Below are 19,663 nucleotides of genomic sequence, written 5' to 3'. Positions count from 1 at the left end.
TAACTCTTTCACTGGCTCAATTAATATGTAATTGTCTAATTAAAGTGAAAGAATTTCAGTAGGAGAGAATGACAGAGCCTCACATCAGACTATTCTATCATTTACTGGTTAGGGCACTTACCTATAAAGTGACTGATACCTGTTCAACTCCCTTCTCCATCTCAGGAGAAGACTTGAACTGTGGTCTCCCACATCCTGGGTGAATACCCTAACCCAGTAGGTGAAAGGTTATGGGGGGGTCCTCCTTCTCTTTTCTCTCTCCCCTCATTGGTTGTTTCATGTAGGCTCACCTGAGGTGCCTGATCCCATAGGCATTCTCAGAGGCCACACTGCGGATCAGGCCCCTGTACACAACTGAGGCGGATGAATGCCTGTCTTTCCCGGTTTGTGAATTGCTCTAAGATTTAGGCGGCAGATAGGCATCTGGATGCCTATCACGAGGCAGCACTGCACATACTCAGGCTGGAGATAGGTGGCTGGGTGCCTAGAGAAAGGCTGGAGTGCAAATGCCCAGAGGAAAAAAAGCGGTGCTTAATTAATTTAGGCACCTACATGGTGAGGAGGCAGCCAGCCAGGAGTTTTGTGGATCACAGTGGTGCCTAAAAACATGACTTAGGTGCCTAAGTACCTTGGTGGATCACACCCTCAATCTACCAAAGAGAAAGTTAGGGGTGACTTGATCACAGTCTATAAGTACCTACATGCGGAACAGAAATTAGATAATTTGCTCTTCAGTCTCGCAGACAAATGTATAACATATCCAAGTACTAGAATTTGAAGCAAGACAATTCAGACTGAAAATAAGGTGCAAATTGTTAAAAGTGAAGGTAATTAACTATTGGAACAACTATCCAAGAGTTGTGGTGGATTCTCCACTAGTGGAAATTTTAAAATCGAGATTGGATGTTTTGGTCAGAAGGTCCAATGACCAACTGGCCTAGTTGTCAGGTCGTGGATTTACAGTTTCTACCAAGCTAGACATCTCAGAGAGGGCCCCGAATCAACCCCATGTGCTCTGATTGCTCCTCCAGAGGTTTGGTCACTACCAGGTGGAGGCGGGGCAGCGTGACCCAAGCCCATTCATTCCGCCCATCCAACTCAGTTATTGAACTACTCCAAATTATGTTTTTCCCTGGGACACTTCCTACCAGTCTGGAATGCCTCAGTTTGGAGTGTGGTCATTGGCTTAGTAAATTCTCCTGGGTCTCTTATGGTATGTCTACACAGGGATAAAAAGATCCACGTATGGCCTGGGCCAGCTGACTTGGGCTCATGAGGCTCAGGGTTTGGAGCTGATAAATCACTTTGTAGATGTTCAGGCTTGGGCTGGAGCTCAAGGTCTGTGACCCTGCGCTGGTGAAGGGTCCCAGAGCTCAGGCTCCAGCCCAAGTCCGAACATCAATACAGCAATTTTTTAGCCCCACAAACCCAAGTCATCTCACCCGGGCCAGCTGCGGCTGTGTCACAGGTCTTTTATCCCCGTGTAGATGTATGTGTTTGGTGGGGAAGGAAACATACTTTTAGTGTCCTGTTCAATCAATCTCATTTAGGGTTTCCAGCTAGCAAAGCTATCAAGTCTCTCCTGCTAGAGCAGCCTTTACAAAACTGTTGCTGCTCCTGGCACAGCTCTCAGCATCAACCTTGCTTCCCAGTGCCATATGCAGCTCATTCCTGCCCCCCCTTTTCCTGGCCTCCCAGTGTTCTTTTAAACTGTTCCTCCACTAGGAGCATGCCCTGCACCTGTTGAAAGGTGGGGCCTTCTTAGCCCAGCCCTGGTTCAGTGCAGGGCCTCTAGACCCTATCTCACACCTTCCCACTCAGTTTCCGAGTCACCAGGTCTACTTGGGTTGACAGTCCCCCCCGGTCTCGTGAAAAGAAGTCCACATTTGTATGGTCTTTATTGGCTTGATGCAGTACTTCAAAGTGGTATGGCTGCAGGGACCAATACCACCAGATGACTCAGGGGTTATGGTCCTTCATGGACTGTAGCCATTGTGGGGGCATGTGATCTGTCACTAGCTGGAATGGTTGGCCCCACAGGGAATAATGTAAGGTCTCCACAGCCCACTTTACCACAAGAGCCTTATTCTCTGACACCGAATAGGCATCTTCAGGGATAACAGCTTCTTGCTGAGATATAGGATGGGATGTTCCTCTCCCCCTATTTCTTGCAATAGTATGGCTCCAAGGCCGACATCCAATGTGTCCATTGTAAAGTGAAAAGTTCTGAAAAGTCGGGGTGAAATAAAACGGGTTCCTTCATCAGCTGTGTTTTTTTAATCCCTGGAAGGTCTTGGCACAGGCCTTGGTCCACCAGATCTGTCCAAGTGAAACATATTTTACTAGATCATCAAGGGTGTGGCTATGGTGGCAAAATTGGATATGAACCACCTATAATGCCCCACTAGCCCCAGAAGCATCATACTTGTTTCTTTACAGAGGGGATCGGGTATTTTGACAAGGCCTTTTACCTTCTCTACTAATAGGTGTCGCCCTGCCCCACCCATGGTGTATTCCAGGTAGTTCACTTCCCAGTTGGCTAATTGACATTTATCTGGGTTAGCCATCAGCCCAGCCTCGTAGAATGCTTGTAGAACTGCTGTGAGGTGTTTTATGTGGTTGACCCATGTCCCACGGTAGATGATGGTATCATCAACACAAGCAGCTGCATGCTAGGTTGGCACAATACCTTATCCATTAACCTCTGAAATGTAGCCGCGACCCATGCAGACTGCAGGGCGTGATTCTAAACTTGAATAAGCCCCAGGGCTAGAGAAGGTCATCTTTTCCCGGGATTCAGGAGCAAGGGGGCTCTGCCAGTTCCCCTCAGGTTAGGTCAAGGGTGGATATGTGCCTGGGTAGCCTCCAGACTCTCCAGCAATTCATCGACCTGTGGCACAGCATAGGGGTTGAATTTGGATATTGTATTCATTTTTCAAAAGTCAATGCAGACCCACATTGAGCCATCCTGTTTGGGCACGAGCACTATCAGACTTTGCCACTCACTGTGTGACTCCTCGATGATCCCCGTGACGAACATGTTCCGTAGCTCTTGTCACACAGTCTCCCACCGTTTTTCTGGTTAATGGTTGCATGCTTTCTTGCACTTCCTGGCTGCGTTCAGTCTCTATACAGTGGGACACTGGGTACATGTGGCCTGGTAGTTGCCAAAAATGCAGAGATGAACGTGCTGATGAGTTTGTGTATCTTCTCTTCCTGCTAAGGTCATAAGCTTTACCCAGTTGATTTGGTCCCCCAACTGAGAAACCATCATGGCACAGGGGCCACATTCAGGCTCAGGAGGGAACGGAATGATGAAGAGTCCCTCCCATTCTTTCCATACCTTCAGTAAGCTGACATGATATATTTGGGTTGCTTTCCTCTTCCGAGGCTGGCAAAGTTTATAACTTCACTATTTCAAAGTGGGCCAACAGCTTGGATTCAGCGGTAGGTAGCAGAAATAGCTCTTGGTCCCCCAGTTGGAATTCTCAGATAAGGCGCCTTTGTTGTAATTCTTCTTCTTGTTGGGTTGCTCCTTCAGCAAGTTCTCCTTTGCAAACTCGCCCAGGGATTTTAGCTTCTCTCTGAATCGTAATACATACTCTATTGAGTTGGTGGACTTTGACTCCTGCCCCTCCCACATTTAACAAATCAGATCTAATATTTCCCAGGGTTGTCTCCCATACAAAAACTCAAACGGGGAAAATCCTGTAGAAGCATGGCAATCTTCCTGTATGGAGAACAGAAAGGAGGTTAGGAGCTGATCCCAAAAACAAGGATGGAAGGTCATGAACTTATTTAGCATCACTTTTAAGTTTTATTAAAAGTGCTCTACCAGCTTGGCAATCTGTGGGTGATAAACAGATGTTCTTAGGGGTTTCACCTTCAGCAAGTTGCATAGCTTCTTCAGTAATTGTGAGATAAAATTGATTCCCTGGTATGTGATTATTCCTTTAGCAAACTCTATCCTAGTGAATACTTTCATCAACTCGGTGGTGATGACTGCCACCTTCGTGGAGTGGAGAGGTATCACCTAAGGGTAGTGTGTAGTATAGTGCATTATCACTAAGATATTTGGTATCCTGCTATGCTTTTTTTCAAAGGGCCTATTAAATCCATTCCTACTCTTTTGAATGGGGACCTACCATAGGGAAGAAGTACTAGAGGGGCCTAAGAGACCTTCCTCCGGCTTTCCCACTGACATTTGGGGCCTGAAGCGCACTAGTCCCACACTTCCTGGTGGACATCATACCAATAGAATCTTAGGGTCACCCTTTCTAATGATTTTCCCCACCCAAGTTGTCCTCCACAGAGTATCACATGGGCCAGCTTTAACACCTCCCTTCAAAACTTTTGGGGAATAAGGAGTTACATCCAAACTTGCCCTGTCTGTGGGTCTTTCATCACCTGGTAGATTTTTTTACTTTGTAATTTAAAGTGTGGCCATTGTTTCAATAATCATGGGTCTTGTACTTCATCACTGACCTGGGTGAGCTGTTCGTAGGCCTGACTCAATGTCAAATCACTTTGTTACTCGGCGATGAAGTCAGGTTGGCTCAAAAAGCAGGTCTGTGTCGGGGGTGGAGTATGCTGGTCCTTAGCTCAAGCCACTGCAGGTCGTGAGCAGGGTCATTGACTGGTGACGTGGGACCGTTACCTGAGGACGTTGATATTCCTTCCCCGGGGTCATTGTGTCCACCAAAGCTGAGGGCATCCTCTCATTGTGTCATCTGCTTCTCCCTCTTCATAGAATCATAGAATATCAGGGTTGGAAGGGAACACAGGAGGTCATCTAGTCCAACCCCCTGCTCAAAGCATGACCAATTCCCGGTTTTTGCCCCAGATCCCTAAATGGCCCCCTCAAGGATTGAACTCACAACCCTGGGTTTAGCAGGCCAATGCTCAAACCCCTGAGCTATCCCTCCCCCCTCTTTCCCCTCTGGGACCTCTCCTCTCATCCTAATCCCATCAGTTCCCAGAAGAACTGCCAGTCTTGCCCAGTTATCACAGGGTAGACTAAATTCAGGGCCACCTGTATGTGAGTGGTAGCTGTATGGTTCTGTATCATTACCGGGACTTACGTTGTGGGTATGGATGTACTGAAGGAGTATAGTGCCCAAAGGTTCTTTCTCACCCCAGCTCTCTCTGACCATTGTCTGACTACAGCCCACGTCTATTAAGTTTTGGACACTGACCCCATTAACCTATACCAGAACCACCAGTTTCTCCGATCCCCTCTTGCAGGCTCTGGATTTGGCTACCCAAATCTGTCCATAACTACAATCTATATTCAAACAATCTTGTTGGAACTGGACTGGTTGACTTCACACGAAGCAGTTGTCTGACTGGGGCTTGGAGACACACTCCAATCGAGCTCCAGGCAGAAGGGAACTTGCTGCCCAGGAATTCTTGCTGATCGGCCATAGACACAGTGACACTTGGAAGGTATGTAGCGAATGAGGCAAGACACTACAGGAAGAGAAAGGATAGTTAAGGCGGTTGACTGCCGTGCTGGAGAATTGGATTCTATCCCTGCCACAGAGTTCCTATAAGATTCTGAACATAACCACTTAAGCTGAGCCTTTAAACCAAAATCTTCCACAGCAGGTCAATAAACTGAATGGTCTTTGTTTTCTGGGTGCACAATGTGAGACACCTGGGACCAGATCGGCAGAAGTGCTGAGCGCTCACAACTGCAACTGAAGTTAGTTGGTGCTGTGCTATGAACAATATACAGTACTAGAAAAATGCTAAGTACCATTTCTCGCAACTTCCCTGGAATCCTCTGTACCTCACAACTCAGAACCCTCCTCGCAGGAGGAAACAAGCATATTCAGCATTAGCAAATTTACCACATTGCCTGCTGGTGACTCATTACAGCTCAGCAAATTCATCACAATAGCTTTCCCCATAACACCTCAGAAGACCTTTGATCTTAAACTAAACTATTCTACTTTCATAGCTTTTAGAAAGCTCCAGAAAACAGAACAAACATTAACACTTGAAACTAGGGCCCAGATCCAGAAAGGTAGTTGGTCTCCTAATTTCCATTGAAACCTTTGTGAATCTGGGCCTAGGTGTCCACAACTTGGCATATCTACTATTTAAGTCATTTTAAGATTCAAGTTTGTATTAAAATTTGGAAACAGATCTAACATGCTTTATCAAATTGAATAAATGCACTTAAAGTAGCAGACCAGTGTTAGTTAAAGCAAAAATGGCAGAAATTATGCTTTAACTTGTCTTACAGGACATAAATAGTGCTGTATAAAAAGTATATAAATAACAATGTCAGAGCTTGGATAATCCTAGTAGCAGATGTTTCCCGATAATGTATGTGTCCATTCAGAGCCCCTTCATTTCAAGACACTCTTCAAAAAAGTAGTCAGTTTAACCCTGCCCTAATATACGGCCTGATTTTGACATCTTTACTCCTGGTGACTAGTACCTTACTTCCCTATTCCTTTCAAGAGCAAGAGCAAGGGTGGCAAAATCAGGCCAAGTAGTATTCACTTTGGGTATGTCTGCTCAAACAGTTATTCACCTAAGCCTTGGAAAGTCTGAGAAAGCAACAGCTGTGAAATGTCCAACCCTCAGGAGGCAGGAGAAACACTATCTATCATCTTCACTCTGGCTTGTAAAAATCTTCACATCTCTTCTTGTATACCAGGAATAGTGTTTTTGGAAGAAGAGTGTATGAGCCAAATTTATGCTTAGCAGAAGCCTCCGCTTTTGCTTCAGCTTTTACCCATCTGCAAAAACTGGGGATTTCTTTTTCTTTTCCACTGTGTTTTCCTCTCCCAAAACATTATTACTTAAATATGCTAGTTGCAAAGCAGCTCTTCTGCGTCTGTCCCAGTCATAAAAGGATCTGTCATCTGCCACCCTCAATAAACGGAAAAGCAGCTATTTGTTCTTGCAGGACAGTGAATTGATGTATTGTGCATAGTTAACGAGCAAATATCTTGGACTTGTTTGCAAAGTGACTATTGGTCTCAAAGTAAGTGTGGTTCCTGACAGCTTGGTTGGAGACTAAATTCAAAGTAATATATTGAATATACCAGGCCAATAGTTTGCCTTGTAGAATAAGTGAAAAAAGGTTATTACAGTAGTATGCATGGAGTAAGACCTCACTTGACATCAGAATTTGTTTCCGTTCCATCACCCACAGAGCAGGATGCTAAGGAAACTGTTGTGTGGAAGATCCTGAAGACATTACGAGTCAATAAAGATATGAAAAAAGAGAAAGCTCAGAAAGATGAATGATATTGTCAGCATACAGTATAATAATACAGTATTCCAAAATAGCAATCAGGAGGTTTTATCGGCATTTAATCAGGCTATTTATAGAGGAGGACATTTTTCATGCAGGAAATAACACTGGCTGTATATTATAACTATAAAAATATTACTTTTAAGCAGGCCATGCTGGTTATATTCTTTTAGCAGCTAGTCCTTTATGGAGAAAAAAATGGTCACTGAACTGATAACATTTTCCATTCCCCCCCCCATTATAATTTCTAATGCATGACAGATAACATATGTATGTGTTATCACTGGCAGACTAGAAGAGCACACAATTTCCCACGTAAGTCAGGAATGCTGCTAAATTCATTTTCATATTTATATGCCAGGCAAATAAATAAATTGTATAATCACTCATTATCTCTCAACCTTGCACTTGCGAATTCGATTAGAGTGACTACAACTGACACTGATTATCTGAGACAGGATGTTATTAAATCCCTTTTGGGGAGTTTTGTAAGCTGAGATCTGTCATATTTGGAGCAGAGAGCATTTCTCTATATTAACTTGTGTATGAGGACTTACTAGCAAAGCAAGAAACAACAGGCACTGAGAAGCAATAGAGAGAGAGTAAAATTAATATTTCTCCATTGTGTACCAGAATATTAATTTGCTTATTTCCTTAATATGCTTTGGCAAGCATATCTGCATGAAAACTGCTAGCTGTATGCAGTACAGAATGCATGGACGTAGCATTCCTAGGGTAGGATATCTTCCCACATGGATGCTAATGCTACATCACTTTCATTTTACACCAGGTTTGGCAAAACTTACCAGTGCATTTTAGCTATATAGATAGATTTCTGGCAGTCAGATTTTTCCAAGTTTTGGGTTCATATGAATTGCAAAACTCAAAGGCCCCATGTAAAGAGTGTCCCTCTGGAGCGCCTCCCTAGCTGGGCTGGGGCCCCTCGCTATGCCCAGTTTCCACCATAGGGTTGGCCTAGTACAAGCCACAGCCTCCTACCTGTGGTAGTGGCCTCGCCTTTGTGGGTCTGCTTACTTTGCTTCTGAGTGGGGGAAAAGAAAAAGTATAGGTCAACATAAACCAAGCCCCTCCTGGGGTCAACAACTGCAAGGCACCACCTTACTTCAGGGATGCCTGGGTAGCAGCTTTGCTGGAGTCCTTATGGCTGGGTAGCCAAGTCAGTCCCTCTCTATGTGGCTTGCCCCTTGGGTTCGCTGGACTCCTCACAAAACGGGGGTGGTTTCTGGCATAAGGATTCCTCCTGCTGTTTCAGGAGCCACTCTAGTCACTCCCTTCTCAGGGCTTCTCCGCCTTGCATACTGCAGCTTCCTCCTTTTAAAGCCTTCCTTCTTACCATGCATGATTTGCAGGGCTACCTCAGCCCACAGAAACTCCCAAGCTCCTTCCCAGTCAGTGCTGGGTTTAAATACCTCATCACATACCCTGCCCCTCAAAAATGACCCCAGAGAGTTGTGTTCTGTGGTGGGCATGCTGTCCTTGGCAGCTGTAGTATCTGCCCTCTGAGAAAAGAAACAGGCATTTTTATGGGTCTTGCTGACTCTGTGGGACACCTAGAACCTGTATGGTTGTAAAGGTAGGTACCAGTGCATGATCCTCGCATCCACTTCCTTTTCTATTACTGAGTATGCCTTTTCACACAGCAATCATTTTCAACACAGATACGAGATGTGGTGTTCCTCTCCTTTGAAAGTCTGTGAGTACAGCCCCAAGCCCCACATCTGATGTGCCTGTCTGGAGTACGGACTTCTTTGAAAAGTGGGGGTTGCAGAGCACTGGTTCACAACATAAGCTCTCTTTTAATGTTCACAAGGCCTTATTACAAGCATCAGACCACTGTACCTTCCATTGTCTTCCATCCTTCATGTGGTCAGTAAGAGGGGCTGCAATAGTTGCGAAGTTTGGCATTAAGCACTGTGTTACCTAGCCAAACCCAGGAACTGTCTATCTTGCTTCTTGCTCATGGGCATCAAGTAATTGGCCAAAGCCTGCACCTTGTCTGCCCACCTCCCACCATGTATCCCAAGTATGTAGCTTCATGGTTTCCGGTCCTGCACTAAACTGGGTTGGTAGTTAGGCTGGTGCTGGCGATGAACTGTACTACCGTGGTAATGTGGCTGGGATGACTGTCCCAATCTTGGTTTTATATATAACTATGTCACCTAAATAGGCAGCAGAGTATCGCCCATGCAGAAGGAGAACCCGGTCTATTAGTCTTTGAAAGATCACTGCCACACGATGCAGCCTGAACACATCATTCAAAAGTAATACAGCTTGAATGGTGTGGTGAATGCAGTCTTCTCTCTGGAGTCCGGAATGAAAGGAATCTACCAGTACCCTTTTGCAAAATCAAATGTAGATATGTACCTTGCTGCCCCGAGACATTCCAGTAGCTTATCTATCGTAGGCATGGAATATACATCAAACTTGGAAATTGCATTGACTTTATGGAAATCCATGCAAAATCTCATTATGCCATCAGGTTTTGGGATGAGAACTGTGGGGCTTCAACACTCACTGAGTGACTCCTCCACCACACCCAGGACCAGCATAGTTCAGAGTTCAGTCTTGACAGTGTCCCACATCCTCCCGTAAGGGTCAAGCAGTCTCTCTTACTGTTTGTCCAGGTTGTATCTCAGTATAATGATATGTCAAGTGACTGTATCACAGTAGACTTGAGAACACTGCTTCTGTCAGCTGGTCCAGCTGAGTGTCTTGAGTTGGCTTGTCCCTAGTGTCTCCCCAATCTCAACAGAGCTGGTCTTTACCATTGTTGGGATCTCAGGGCATAACTCATGGTCTGTGGCAAGGGGAGTGATAAAAAGGGCCTCCCTATCATGCCAGACCTTGAGTAAGTTGACATGATAGATTTGGATTTCTCTCCTTTTCCCTGGGTGCCATACCTCATAATCTACAGGGCCTATCTGACACAGTACCTAAAAAACCCCTTGCCATTGGGCCAATAACTTGGACTGGGAGCTCACCAACATTGGCTAAATCCCAAGAACACCAGTCCCATCACCTCCTTTCCATCTACCCACATTGGGACCACTACTTTAGTGGGGCTTTTCTTGCATGCCCTAGCCTCTGCAGTCCATGCTTCCCCCAGTCACACTACATGCTGGGGCAGTCTCTGCAGCAATGACCTGCCTATCCACAGGACAAACACTTCCCACCTGACAGTGCAGACGTTGGAGGCGGGCACTGCGGGAGGCTCTTCTGTCAGCCTGACTTCGCTTGCGTCTCAACATGATCCCTACTGGGCAGAGACTATAGGGCCGAGGGAGGGGGATTCCTTCTCAGATTGTCTCCCTTCTTTGCTGTCCTGCTGTGGGGACCCAGCCTCCTTTCCGGGAATCTGGATCCTAGTGGGGGTGAGTCGGGTCCTATGCCACACATCACTGTCTCACAGTGAGTTCCTTTGTCTGCCAATGTTCAGCCTCTGGGTGTCTCAGTAGGGTTATCAGCAACTAGATAATTCTCCATAAGACCCACTGCCTCCTTCAAGGTCTCAGGCCTATGCCTTAACACCCAACCTGAAGCAGGCAAGATCTTGCTCAGTGAGAATGAATTCCACCACCTATTCTCCCATCCGGAACTCCAGCCTCAGCTACTGCCAGCAGTGGTCCTTTAACTTCTGGGCTATCGTCCGAGGGCATGTGCCCAGTGAGTACCTCTCCTCCTGGGAATGCCTATGGTGAGTCTCCTGGGATATATCTAAGTATCTGAGGATGGCTCTTTGACCCTCATATAATCCTGCACCCCTGCTGAGTCAAGTTCACAGTATGCAGCTTGAATGGATCCCAACAGCTGGGTTGCGAATAGTGTGGCCCAGTGCTCCTGCAGAGGAAGACTTCTGCTCAAAAGCAGTGAGAAGTGCCTTAGATTCAATCAGGGTGCCCATCTTAGCCAGCTTCAGAGCTATGGGCATACGGGGGTGGGGGGGCAGAGTTCACGGCCTCTGAACCCTAAGTGTCCCTTGGGGCTGAAGCACTGTTGCATCTGTTGCACCAGGTTCTGTTGTTATGCCTGTTGGTGCACGGCTAATTCCGTCATCATCAGTTGCTGCTGCTGTACCAGCTGTGGCTGGGTGGCCTGCTGCTGCTAGTTTTCTCTGAGCCATTGAAATAGTTGTTCCAGATCCATTCTAAGGTTGTTTTGGTCAGGCACCTCTCAACTTTGAACCTCTTTCCCCTCCCCCTTTTCCCCTTCAGCAGGGCCAACCAACTGCCTGCACTCTCCATCACTTTGTGAAAAGAGTCCTTCTGGGGCACCTCCCTAGCTGGGCTGGGACTCCTCGCTGCACCCACTTTCCACCACAGGGTTGGCCTAGTACAGGCCACAACCTCTTAGTCATAATAGTGGCCTCGCCTTTGTGGGGCTGCTTACTTTACTTCTGGGTTAGGGGAAAGCAAACGTTCAGATCAATGCAAACCAAGCCCCTCCTGGGGTCAACAGAAAGGCAAAAAAAGTCCAAGACACTGCCTTACTTCAAGGGTGCCTCAGCAGCAGCTTTGTTGGCATCCTTATGGCTGGTTAACCAAGTCAGCCCCATCCCATTGGGCTTGCCCCTGCAGTTGCTGGACTCCTCGCAGAGCTGGGGTGGTTCCTGGCATGAGGGTTCCTCCTGCTGTGTCAGGAGACATTCTAATTTCTCCCTGCTCAGGGTTTCCATATTTTGCGCACTGCAGCTTCCTCTTTCTAAAGCCCTCCTCCCTACCAAGCACGACTGGCAGGACTGGAGGGGTGGGGTGACCTCAGCACATAGCGCCTCCCTAGCCTCTTCCCTGTCAATGCGGGGTTTGTACACCGTGTCATACCCCAGTTCTCCACTGCATTCAAGCACAGGAGGATGCAGCAAGCCAGTTATAGCCGTCTGATCATCGGTTACCCAGCCACAGTGGAAGTTAGTCCAACTTTCCCTGCAGGCATAAACTCCAAGGGCAGGCACAGGGTCACCTGGGGAGCAGGCACAGTAGAGCTCTGTTTCACCACGCCCCTGTCCCAATCCCACCTCAGCATCCTAGCATGACTGTTCCATACACTGGCATAGCAGCTTTCATGCAGACACATGGGTGAATTTTAAGCGGCAGGCTGCAACTTTTATTAAATTTAAATACAGGAGAGGGGCACTACCTGTCCATCACCTCTAATCTCCTATACCAAGCGTTTAGGTGGTTCCAGTACAAGGGTTACAGGGCTCCTACCATATAACCTGTAACTAGATTAGGAGTTACAGGGACCTACCATATAACCCGTAACTAGGTTGGGAGTTACAGGGACCTACCATATAACCCGTAACTAGTTTGGGGGTTACAGGGACCTACCATATAACCCGTAACTAGGTTGGGAGTTACAGGGTCCTACCATATAACCCATAACTAGTTTGGGGGTTACAGGGTTCCTATCATATAACCCATAACTAGTTTGGAGGTTACAGGGTTCCTATCATATAACCTGTAACTCATGCAAGGGAGACAGGGCGCCTACCATATAACCCATAACTCAGGGTAGGCTCTCCTCAGCCTACACCCCAGAACCCACCTTGTTCTGAGTCCTACCACCCTCCCTGCAGCCAGAAAGATGGTGACCTCAGCCCATGAGGGCTCCAAGGTCTCACCCAAGCCCGCAAGGGCCATGAGGTCTCACCCAATCTCATGAGCCTAAGGCCTCTCAGCAAAATCCCAGTTCTTTTATTTCTGGGAACCATTTATTTTATCCTTTTAACCACATTGTGAATTGGCCAAAAGGGGGCACCAGCATCTAGCTTGGTCACACACACCCCTAACCAGCCACCTGGTATCACAATTCCTGCCCATTCCTTTCCCACACATTCCATCCCCATATGACAGCACCTCCATTTGACAAATGCACGCCAGGCAAATCAGACTCGGAGGGCCTACTACAAGGGGCTACCAAGCCCACAGTTAGTCCTTCAGCTGTCACAAGCCAGGGTTACAGATTTGTTGGGGCCATCACAAGCAGATCCCTATTGACAACTGGGTGAGCCCCCAGAATCTGTCAATCTGAAATCAAGACGAAGCATCGGCAGACACCATTATCCACTCCTGGGACGGGCAATTGCAAGAAAAAGGATGTTAAAACAGAGTCAGTGTAAAATGGAGGCTCTTGACAGTCTCCTTACCCAAGTTAGCCAACTGTCTATTTAGAATATGGACCATGGATCCATGCATGGTTGAGAGCTGTTCCACAGGGAGGCAGCCCAGACATATTTCTTCCTTTGTGCCAAAGAATGGCTGCTTGTAGTATCCTAGGGTGGAACAGGGCTCAATTCATTATGGAGGCAGCTAACCCCCTGGGGCCACGGGGATACCACAAACACACTCCCTAGAAACTGGGAGGGAGATGGGAGTGGGAGAACCAAGTCTCAAGTTTACACCCAAATATTTTGGGTTGTAATGAGGTAGCTGCGGGGGAGGAAGGGGGCATGTAAAAGCTCAGTTCCATAGGTTAAAATGACTTTGTATGGATTTTTGAAGGATGTGTACTGGATTGCTAGCAGAATGTTTACCCAGTGCATAGTTGACATATAAATTTATGAAAGGTAATGGCAGAAGGGCTATCCAGAGAATAAACCTGTCTAGTCAGTAAGTCAGTGTGTTTCCCTAGGATGCCGATCAGCACCCTAGTTACACCCACTGCTGTAGGGGAGGTGATGCATCAGTCTGACAGTGATCCTGCTATATCCAAGCCAGCCTTATGGACTTGCCTAATGTAAATGTGAGGAACCCCAAATGACTCTTTGGAACAATATGTGTGAAGTGGATTTCCCACAAAGTACCGAGGGAAAAGCGTCTGCTTCAAGCAAGTCTGTTTCAGCAGCCTGTCTCTGCCAGAAGTAACACAGTGAAGGCAGGGAACTGATCAGCCAGACTATATCCCAGTCCAAATGGAGTGAGACACTCCACCCAAGAGAGGCAATGACTGTGGAACCAGAAACCTAGGTGTGGGTCCCCTTGCTGAACTCCTAAAGGGAAATATAGGTGCAGTTGCCCTAAATTGCGACATATAACCAGAAGCCACTACCCAGAACACAAAGCTCAGGTGGCCTCATGACCACCTGAAGTTCCGTCAGTGTAATTTCTTTTGCCTCTTTAAGAGCCTCTATCAGTGCCCTGACCAATTCCAGCTTCTCTGCAGGGAACCTAGAAACACAACAAACTATGTCCAGTTCAATGCCCAGGTATGTTACAACTTCTGTTTTTTCAGTGGTGAGGGGGGAACCCTGAGGCACTCAGCTAGGTTCAGAAATGCCTGAAGCATGCACTCACCATTGTCTGTCCCAAGTTTTCCTGCAAATAATAAGTAATTGAGATAGTGCACTACGTGATTCAGGCCAATCTTGTATACAATTGCCCACTCCAACATGGAGATGTCTCTTTTGTAAGCAGCGCGTGACACTGTGCACCTCATGGGCATGGCTTTATCAAAATAGTAATCACCTTCAACCTGAAACCCAAGCAAATTACAGTCTCTGAGATGCACTGGAAGCAACCTGAATGGAGACTTGATGTCGCATTTAGCTAACGTCACCCCAGCGCCACATACCTTGACTGTGGCTACCGCTGTATAAGATGAGAAGTAGCTCATCCAACACAGTTGGGAGTCTATATAGTGATTTACCAATAAGCCCCAAGGGTAGGACAAGTAGTGAATAAACCTGTATTCCCCCTTCACCTTCTTCAGTACCATACCTCGGGGAGATATGCACAATTCCAGCCTGGGAAGGGGCCTGCCACTCTTCCTGCTGCCACTTCTGTGGTTCTCTCTGCCCTTATGATATGCTCAAAGCCTTTAATGGACTTCAAGTTCTCTGCCCTGCAATGGCACCTCATTCCCACATAAGATTTGAAAACCAGACAAAAAATCCATTTTATAAATAAGTCGTATCTTTTTTGTTGGGGTGGTTCAGTAACAAATTCCATAACCCGTCTCTTAATTGGAGAAGGAGCCTTTCCCATGGTTACTGACAGCCAGAAGAAGTTCCACGTGGCACCTGGGAGCTAGGTAATGCTAGGAGTTAAGTAATACTAGCCATTCCACACTCCTCCCCTGCTGTCTGATGTCCCACAGCAAGTGTCTTCTTCCCTCACTGCTGAGGCTGTCCCCCTTTCACCGCCAGCCTCACTGAGTTCCGCCACCCATTGAGGCAGGCGAGGGGATTCCCTACTCAGGGAGAATTCTCCAGTCTGAATCTCTGGCTAGTTTAAGTTCACTTTGTGAACTGGAGAATCCAGCCCATTGCTTTTGTGTGATCCCTTGTGAAGCTTGCAAGACTTACTCTTTCATTAGAAAAACGTTTGTGGGGTTTTTTGCTTGGTTTTGTTGGGTTGTTGTTTATTTATTAAACTCATTGGTTTTAACAAGTTTCACTAGTTTTGGAAAAATCTTTGACTGAATTCTCTTTGTTGCCTTTGGAAGACATTAAGGAGCTAGTTATTTAGATGCAGTCTCCAGTTATGTACCTATAGATCTGCAGATACAAAATGGAGGTTGCACTGAGACCTCTTTGAAATTCAGGAAGTTAATTTGTACTACTACAGGTTTTTTTTTTCCAGTCACCACTTGATAAGAAGGTGAGCACAGAAAGAAGAACCATAAGTGTTGGTGTATATAAAGTAATTAATTACACATATGTTAAGAGGCACAGAATGGGCTGGATAATCACAGCAGGAAGGCAAGGACAGAAACTATCAAACATAAGATTGACAGCTCACTAAAAAAGCACTCAGCACAAATGTACAGTAGAAATTAGACATTTTTCCTTGCCTCCTTTTTTAATTTTCAGGTTTATCTAACCTGTAAGTTAGTGTGATGGAGAAAAATCCACTGAATCTCAGCCTATCCCTTATTTTTACATCCTCATGGATATCTGCCCACACATGATCCATGTCAGATGCCAAACTGAGAGAAAACAAGCTTCTCAGAAGCGGTGAGCTTTGCTCTTTTTATAAACCCTGTTACTGTCAAGTAAGTAGTAGACTGTGCCCGTCTCCTACTCAACTGAGCAGGGAAACAAGGTATATATGCCCCCTCTCCAGCATACATACAATCCTGCTCAGCCAAGACAGACATACCCTGATCTTGGGTCTGGTGCAGAACCAGTGCATAAGTCTTGAATACTTCCTTTTTTGAGCAAAGAGGTGGAGAGGGGACATTCCTGTGGCTCCACCCTCTTGCTGGCCAGAGTAGATGTCCAGCCATGTGCAGAGAGGAGAGGGAAGGAATGTAAATTACACCCTTTCAAAGGCTGCTGTAATTTACCCCATTTCCGCTCTTTCTCCTCAGTCCCCTCCCCCTTTCAGAACAAGAGGGGAGCAGGGTTCAACTGTGCCTCAGAGGGATGTCTCTGAGGTACAAGACCTCCAGTGCTAGTCAGTCCTGGGGTAGAGCAGCTTATGTATCACCATCTGCTCAGGGCTGTGCCTAAAGCATCATCTATCCCTAACTAATCACAACAAGATTTCAGAGAAATAGGAAAGTTTGCCTGAAATGCGTTACTGGTGGCTAAGCCATAGCACCCCAACACTTATCTCAAACAAGAAACCTCAGCTGATCTTCTAAAATGATAAACTTCTCAATGATTAATCAACAGCTGAAGCATGATGATATCTAGAAACTAATAAGCTCTTCTCTTATTTACACTAGGGTATTTAATTTTTAACACTCCAGCAAGGCATCATTTGAGTTATTATTCATTAAGATGCTAGAGTATTGGAAGCAGACCAGACCTCATCACAAGATTGAAGAAACCGCTTGTAGTTTTGCTATCAGTTGTTAATTGTGAGGTGCATATAAACCTGTCCTGTGGTGCATTGGTTACATTAGAACATCAGTAAGATTATTCCCTCATCTATGGATCATATAGATTTTTCAGGGTTCTTTTAAAGCACTCTCCGATCGGATTCTTGTAAATGGTGATGCATAGTTGGCATTTTTGTATAGGGGTTAACAGATGTTTTGCATAATTCTTCAATTTCAAAAGGGAAATTTTCATTTAAATTCTAAGTTAAATGGCAGGCTGTGGCCCTTATTTTCCCAAGTAAAGGCATCATTTTGCTACCCAAACACTCAAACAATGGGTATTAATTATTATTATTATCATAGGGTATTAGTCAATGTGGGTAAATCTTATAGTAGTATCTTTAATGGGTATTATAATCCAGAGGGATTATTTTCTTTAATTATATTATTTGCTTTGGCAACATCCTGTTGGGCCAAATTCTGTTCTCAGATATATCTACGTTAATCTGGAATGATTTCACTGACTTGACTGAGCAAAATTTTGCTGTGGTCCTCGTTGGGAGTTATCTGAGGAAGGGTTTAGATCCTCAGGATTTGGCACAAAGCTACTACTACAATAATAAAGTGCACTTACACAATGCTTTTCCTCAGGGTATTCAAAGTGCATCATCTAGGTATCCCTTGCTTTTGAGATGTAGCTGTTGCCAACTTCACTTTACCGTAACTGCAGCAATCAGTAAGGTTGTCCTTTACATCATTGTTCCAGTTCTGTTCAGATATTCTCAGTGCAGGGTTATGCAGGTGCAGCAATTACACCCTGTTCTGAATATGCATCCCACTATGTCTAGAGAAGCCTGTACAAACACATGCTGATGGGTTGTTCCTTATAAGACTAAGTACTCATTAATTATGAACACTGGAAAGTAGGATATCCTGTACACGTTGTCATTAGCCATCAGATACATTACAAGCTATATAAACATTCTTGGTTGTTAAATATGAATAGTAATTAGGTGAACAAAATTACGGTCTTTGTTTCCATGCCAAGAAGTATTAGGCTGCATTTTTAAGGCATGCGGGAAAACAATCTGGATTCAGCTTGTAGGGCCAGAGCCAATAGTTCTTACTCAGATGTTACTCAGGAAAACCTGCCATTGACTTGAGTAGGAATTTGCCTAAACAAGGACTGAATAGAATTCTGGGAAATATCCAGTCTTCCCAGTACTGCTTGATGTTAATGTTGGGCAGTGATTAAATATTGTACAGGAGTTCCTGTTGATGATATGCCTATCTGTTATCCTTTTGTTGGCTCTGAGTCCACTTCTGCTGAGTGTTAATTATGGTTTATGTTGCTTGTTCGGGTTTATTTGCTTTTGTGTTTTTCATTTTCAGCAAACATTTTACAGCTATTTTTCTGCGGCTGTTGGATGTGCACAGTACATGGAATGCAGAACTTGAATCTGAGCCCAGATTTAATTAAACGTACTACTGCCACAGTGCACAAAAGTTACTTTGTTGGCCCAATTGATACTAAATATAAATCTGTTTAACTTGATGTGGTACAGTGCAACTATAAAGACCGAATTACTGAGCGGGTGCTGCTCTAGTGAAGTCAATGAGGATGCACCCATTTAGACCCAGGGTGAGTCTGGTCCTACAAATCTTTTTTGTCACCTACAACAGGTCTCATGTAAGATAACCAACAAAGATGTGGGTTGAAACAACATCTTGTGTGTAGATTTAGTATTGCTTTAAAGTAATATAGTGTGAATTTCAATACATTACTTGAATATCTAAATTATGTCGTAACCTGCTAGTAAGCAGGTTGTCTAGCTAGGTTTCCACTCAGATGTCTTATGAGCCATACCTAGCCATGGTTTATCCTCTATTCATGCTGCAGGGTACGAAATTCCTGGGTGCCAACCTGCCTATGGCAACCTAGAATTCTCCAGGGCAGGCTCGCAAAATCTTCACCTACCCTCTGGGACAGGTAATTAAAAAGTGATGTTTTGTTAAGTTATGCTTTCTTTCTAACTTTCTCATGTCAATCATTTGTTTCTATTCTTCACATCAGTCTTTAGTTACTCACATCTATACAATGCTATACAATATTTCTGAATCAGGGAAGTAGCAGCAAATCTATTTGATAGTATTCTAGATGATTGTCTTGTGGCAGCTTGTAGTAATTATTACCAGTATGTATAAAAGCTGCAGTATTTTCAGATTCCTCCTATTAGTTGTTAGCTTTTCAGTCAGTGTGGTTATGAAAATACATACACATTTCACCCATTATTGATGTAACAGTAATTTGACCAGGTTACATTTCTTAATTGCCAATGTTTATATATTTCTAGATCTCTTTTGTTCTTTTTTTCCTTGGGCTCCATGAATCAGGTTCTCTCAAAGTAATAGGTGCATAGATGATGAAAGGATATGCTGGAGACAGGCTTACATGGAACAGTCATGATTAATTTTAGCTTGATGTTCCTGTGTAGAACGTAGTATAAAGTAAACTAAACTAATGACTTTTTCCATTTTTTCCCCATACTTGTCTTTCATTTTCTCCTACTATCTCCACGGATTTCTCCTTTGTTCCTTTTGCTGGTA

General features: G+C 45.1%; 1 protein-coding gene across 12 annotated transcripts in view; it reads left to right on the top strand.

Moving 5' to 3' along the window:
* BEGAIN (brain enriched guanylate kinase associated) overlaps positions 1 to 19,663 on the top strand; it is a 260,116-nt gene that overhangs the window by 107,117 nt on the left and 133,336 nt on the right. For 8 of the 12 annotated variants that reach the window (XM_048855769.2, XM_048855770.2, XM_048855771.2 and 5 more), the window contains one exon: positions 18,957 to 19,046. The exons of the other annotated variants lie outside the window; for them this stretch is intronic. In XM_048855769.2, the coding sequence (XP_048711726.1) occupies positions 18,957 to 19,046 (90 nt within the window). The remainder of the gene's footprint in view (positions 1 to 18,956; positions 19,047 to 19,663) is intronic. 12 annotated transcript variants of the gene reach the window in all.

This window comes from Caretta caretta, chromosome 6, assembly GCF_965140235.1.
Source record: "Caretta caretta isolate rCarCar2 chromosome 6, rCarCar1.hap1, whole genome shotgun sequence".
Taxonomy (NCBI): Eukaryota; Metazoa; Chordata; order Testudines; family Cheloniidae; genus Caretta; species Caretta caretta.
Note: the sequence above shows the minus strand (reverse complement) of the source record. Positions and strands in the feature narration are given on the sequence as shown.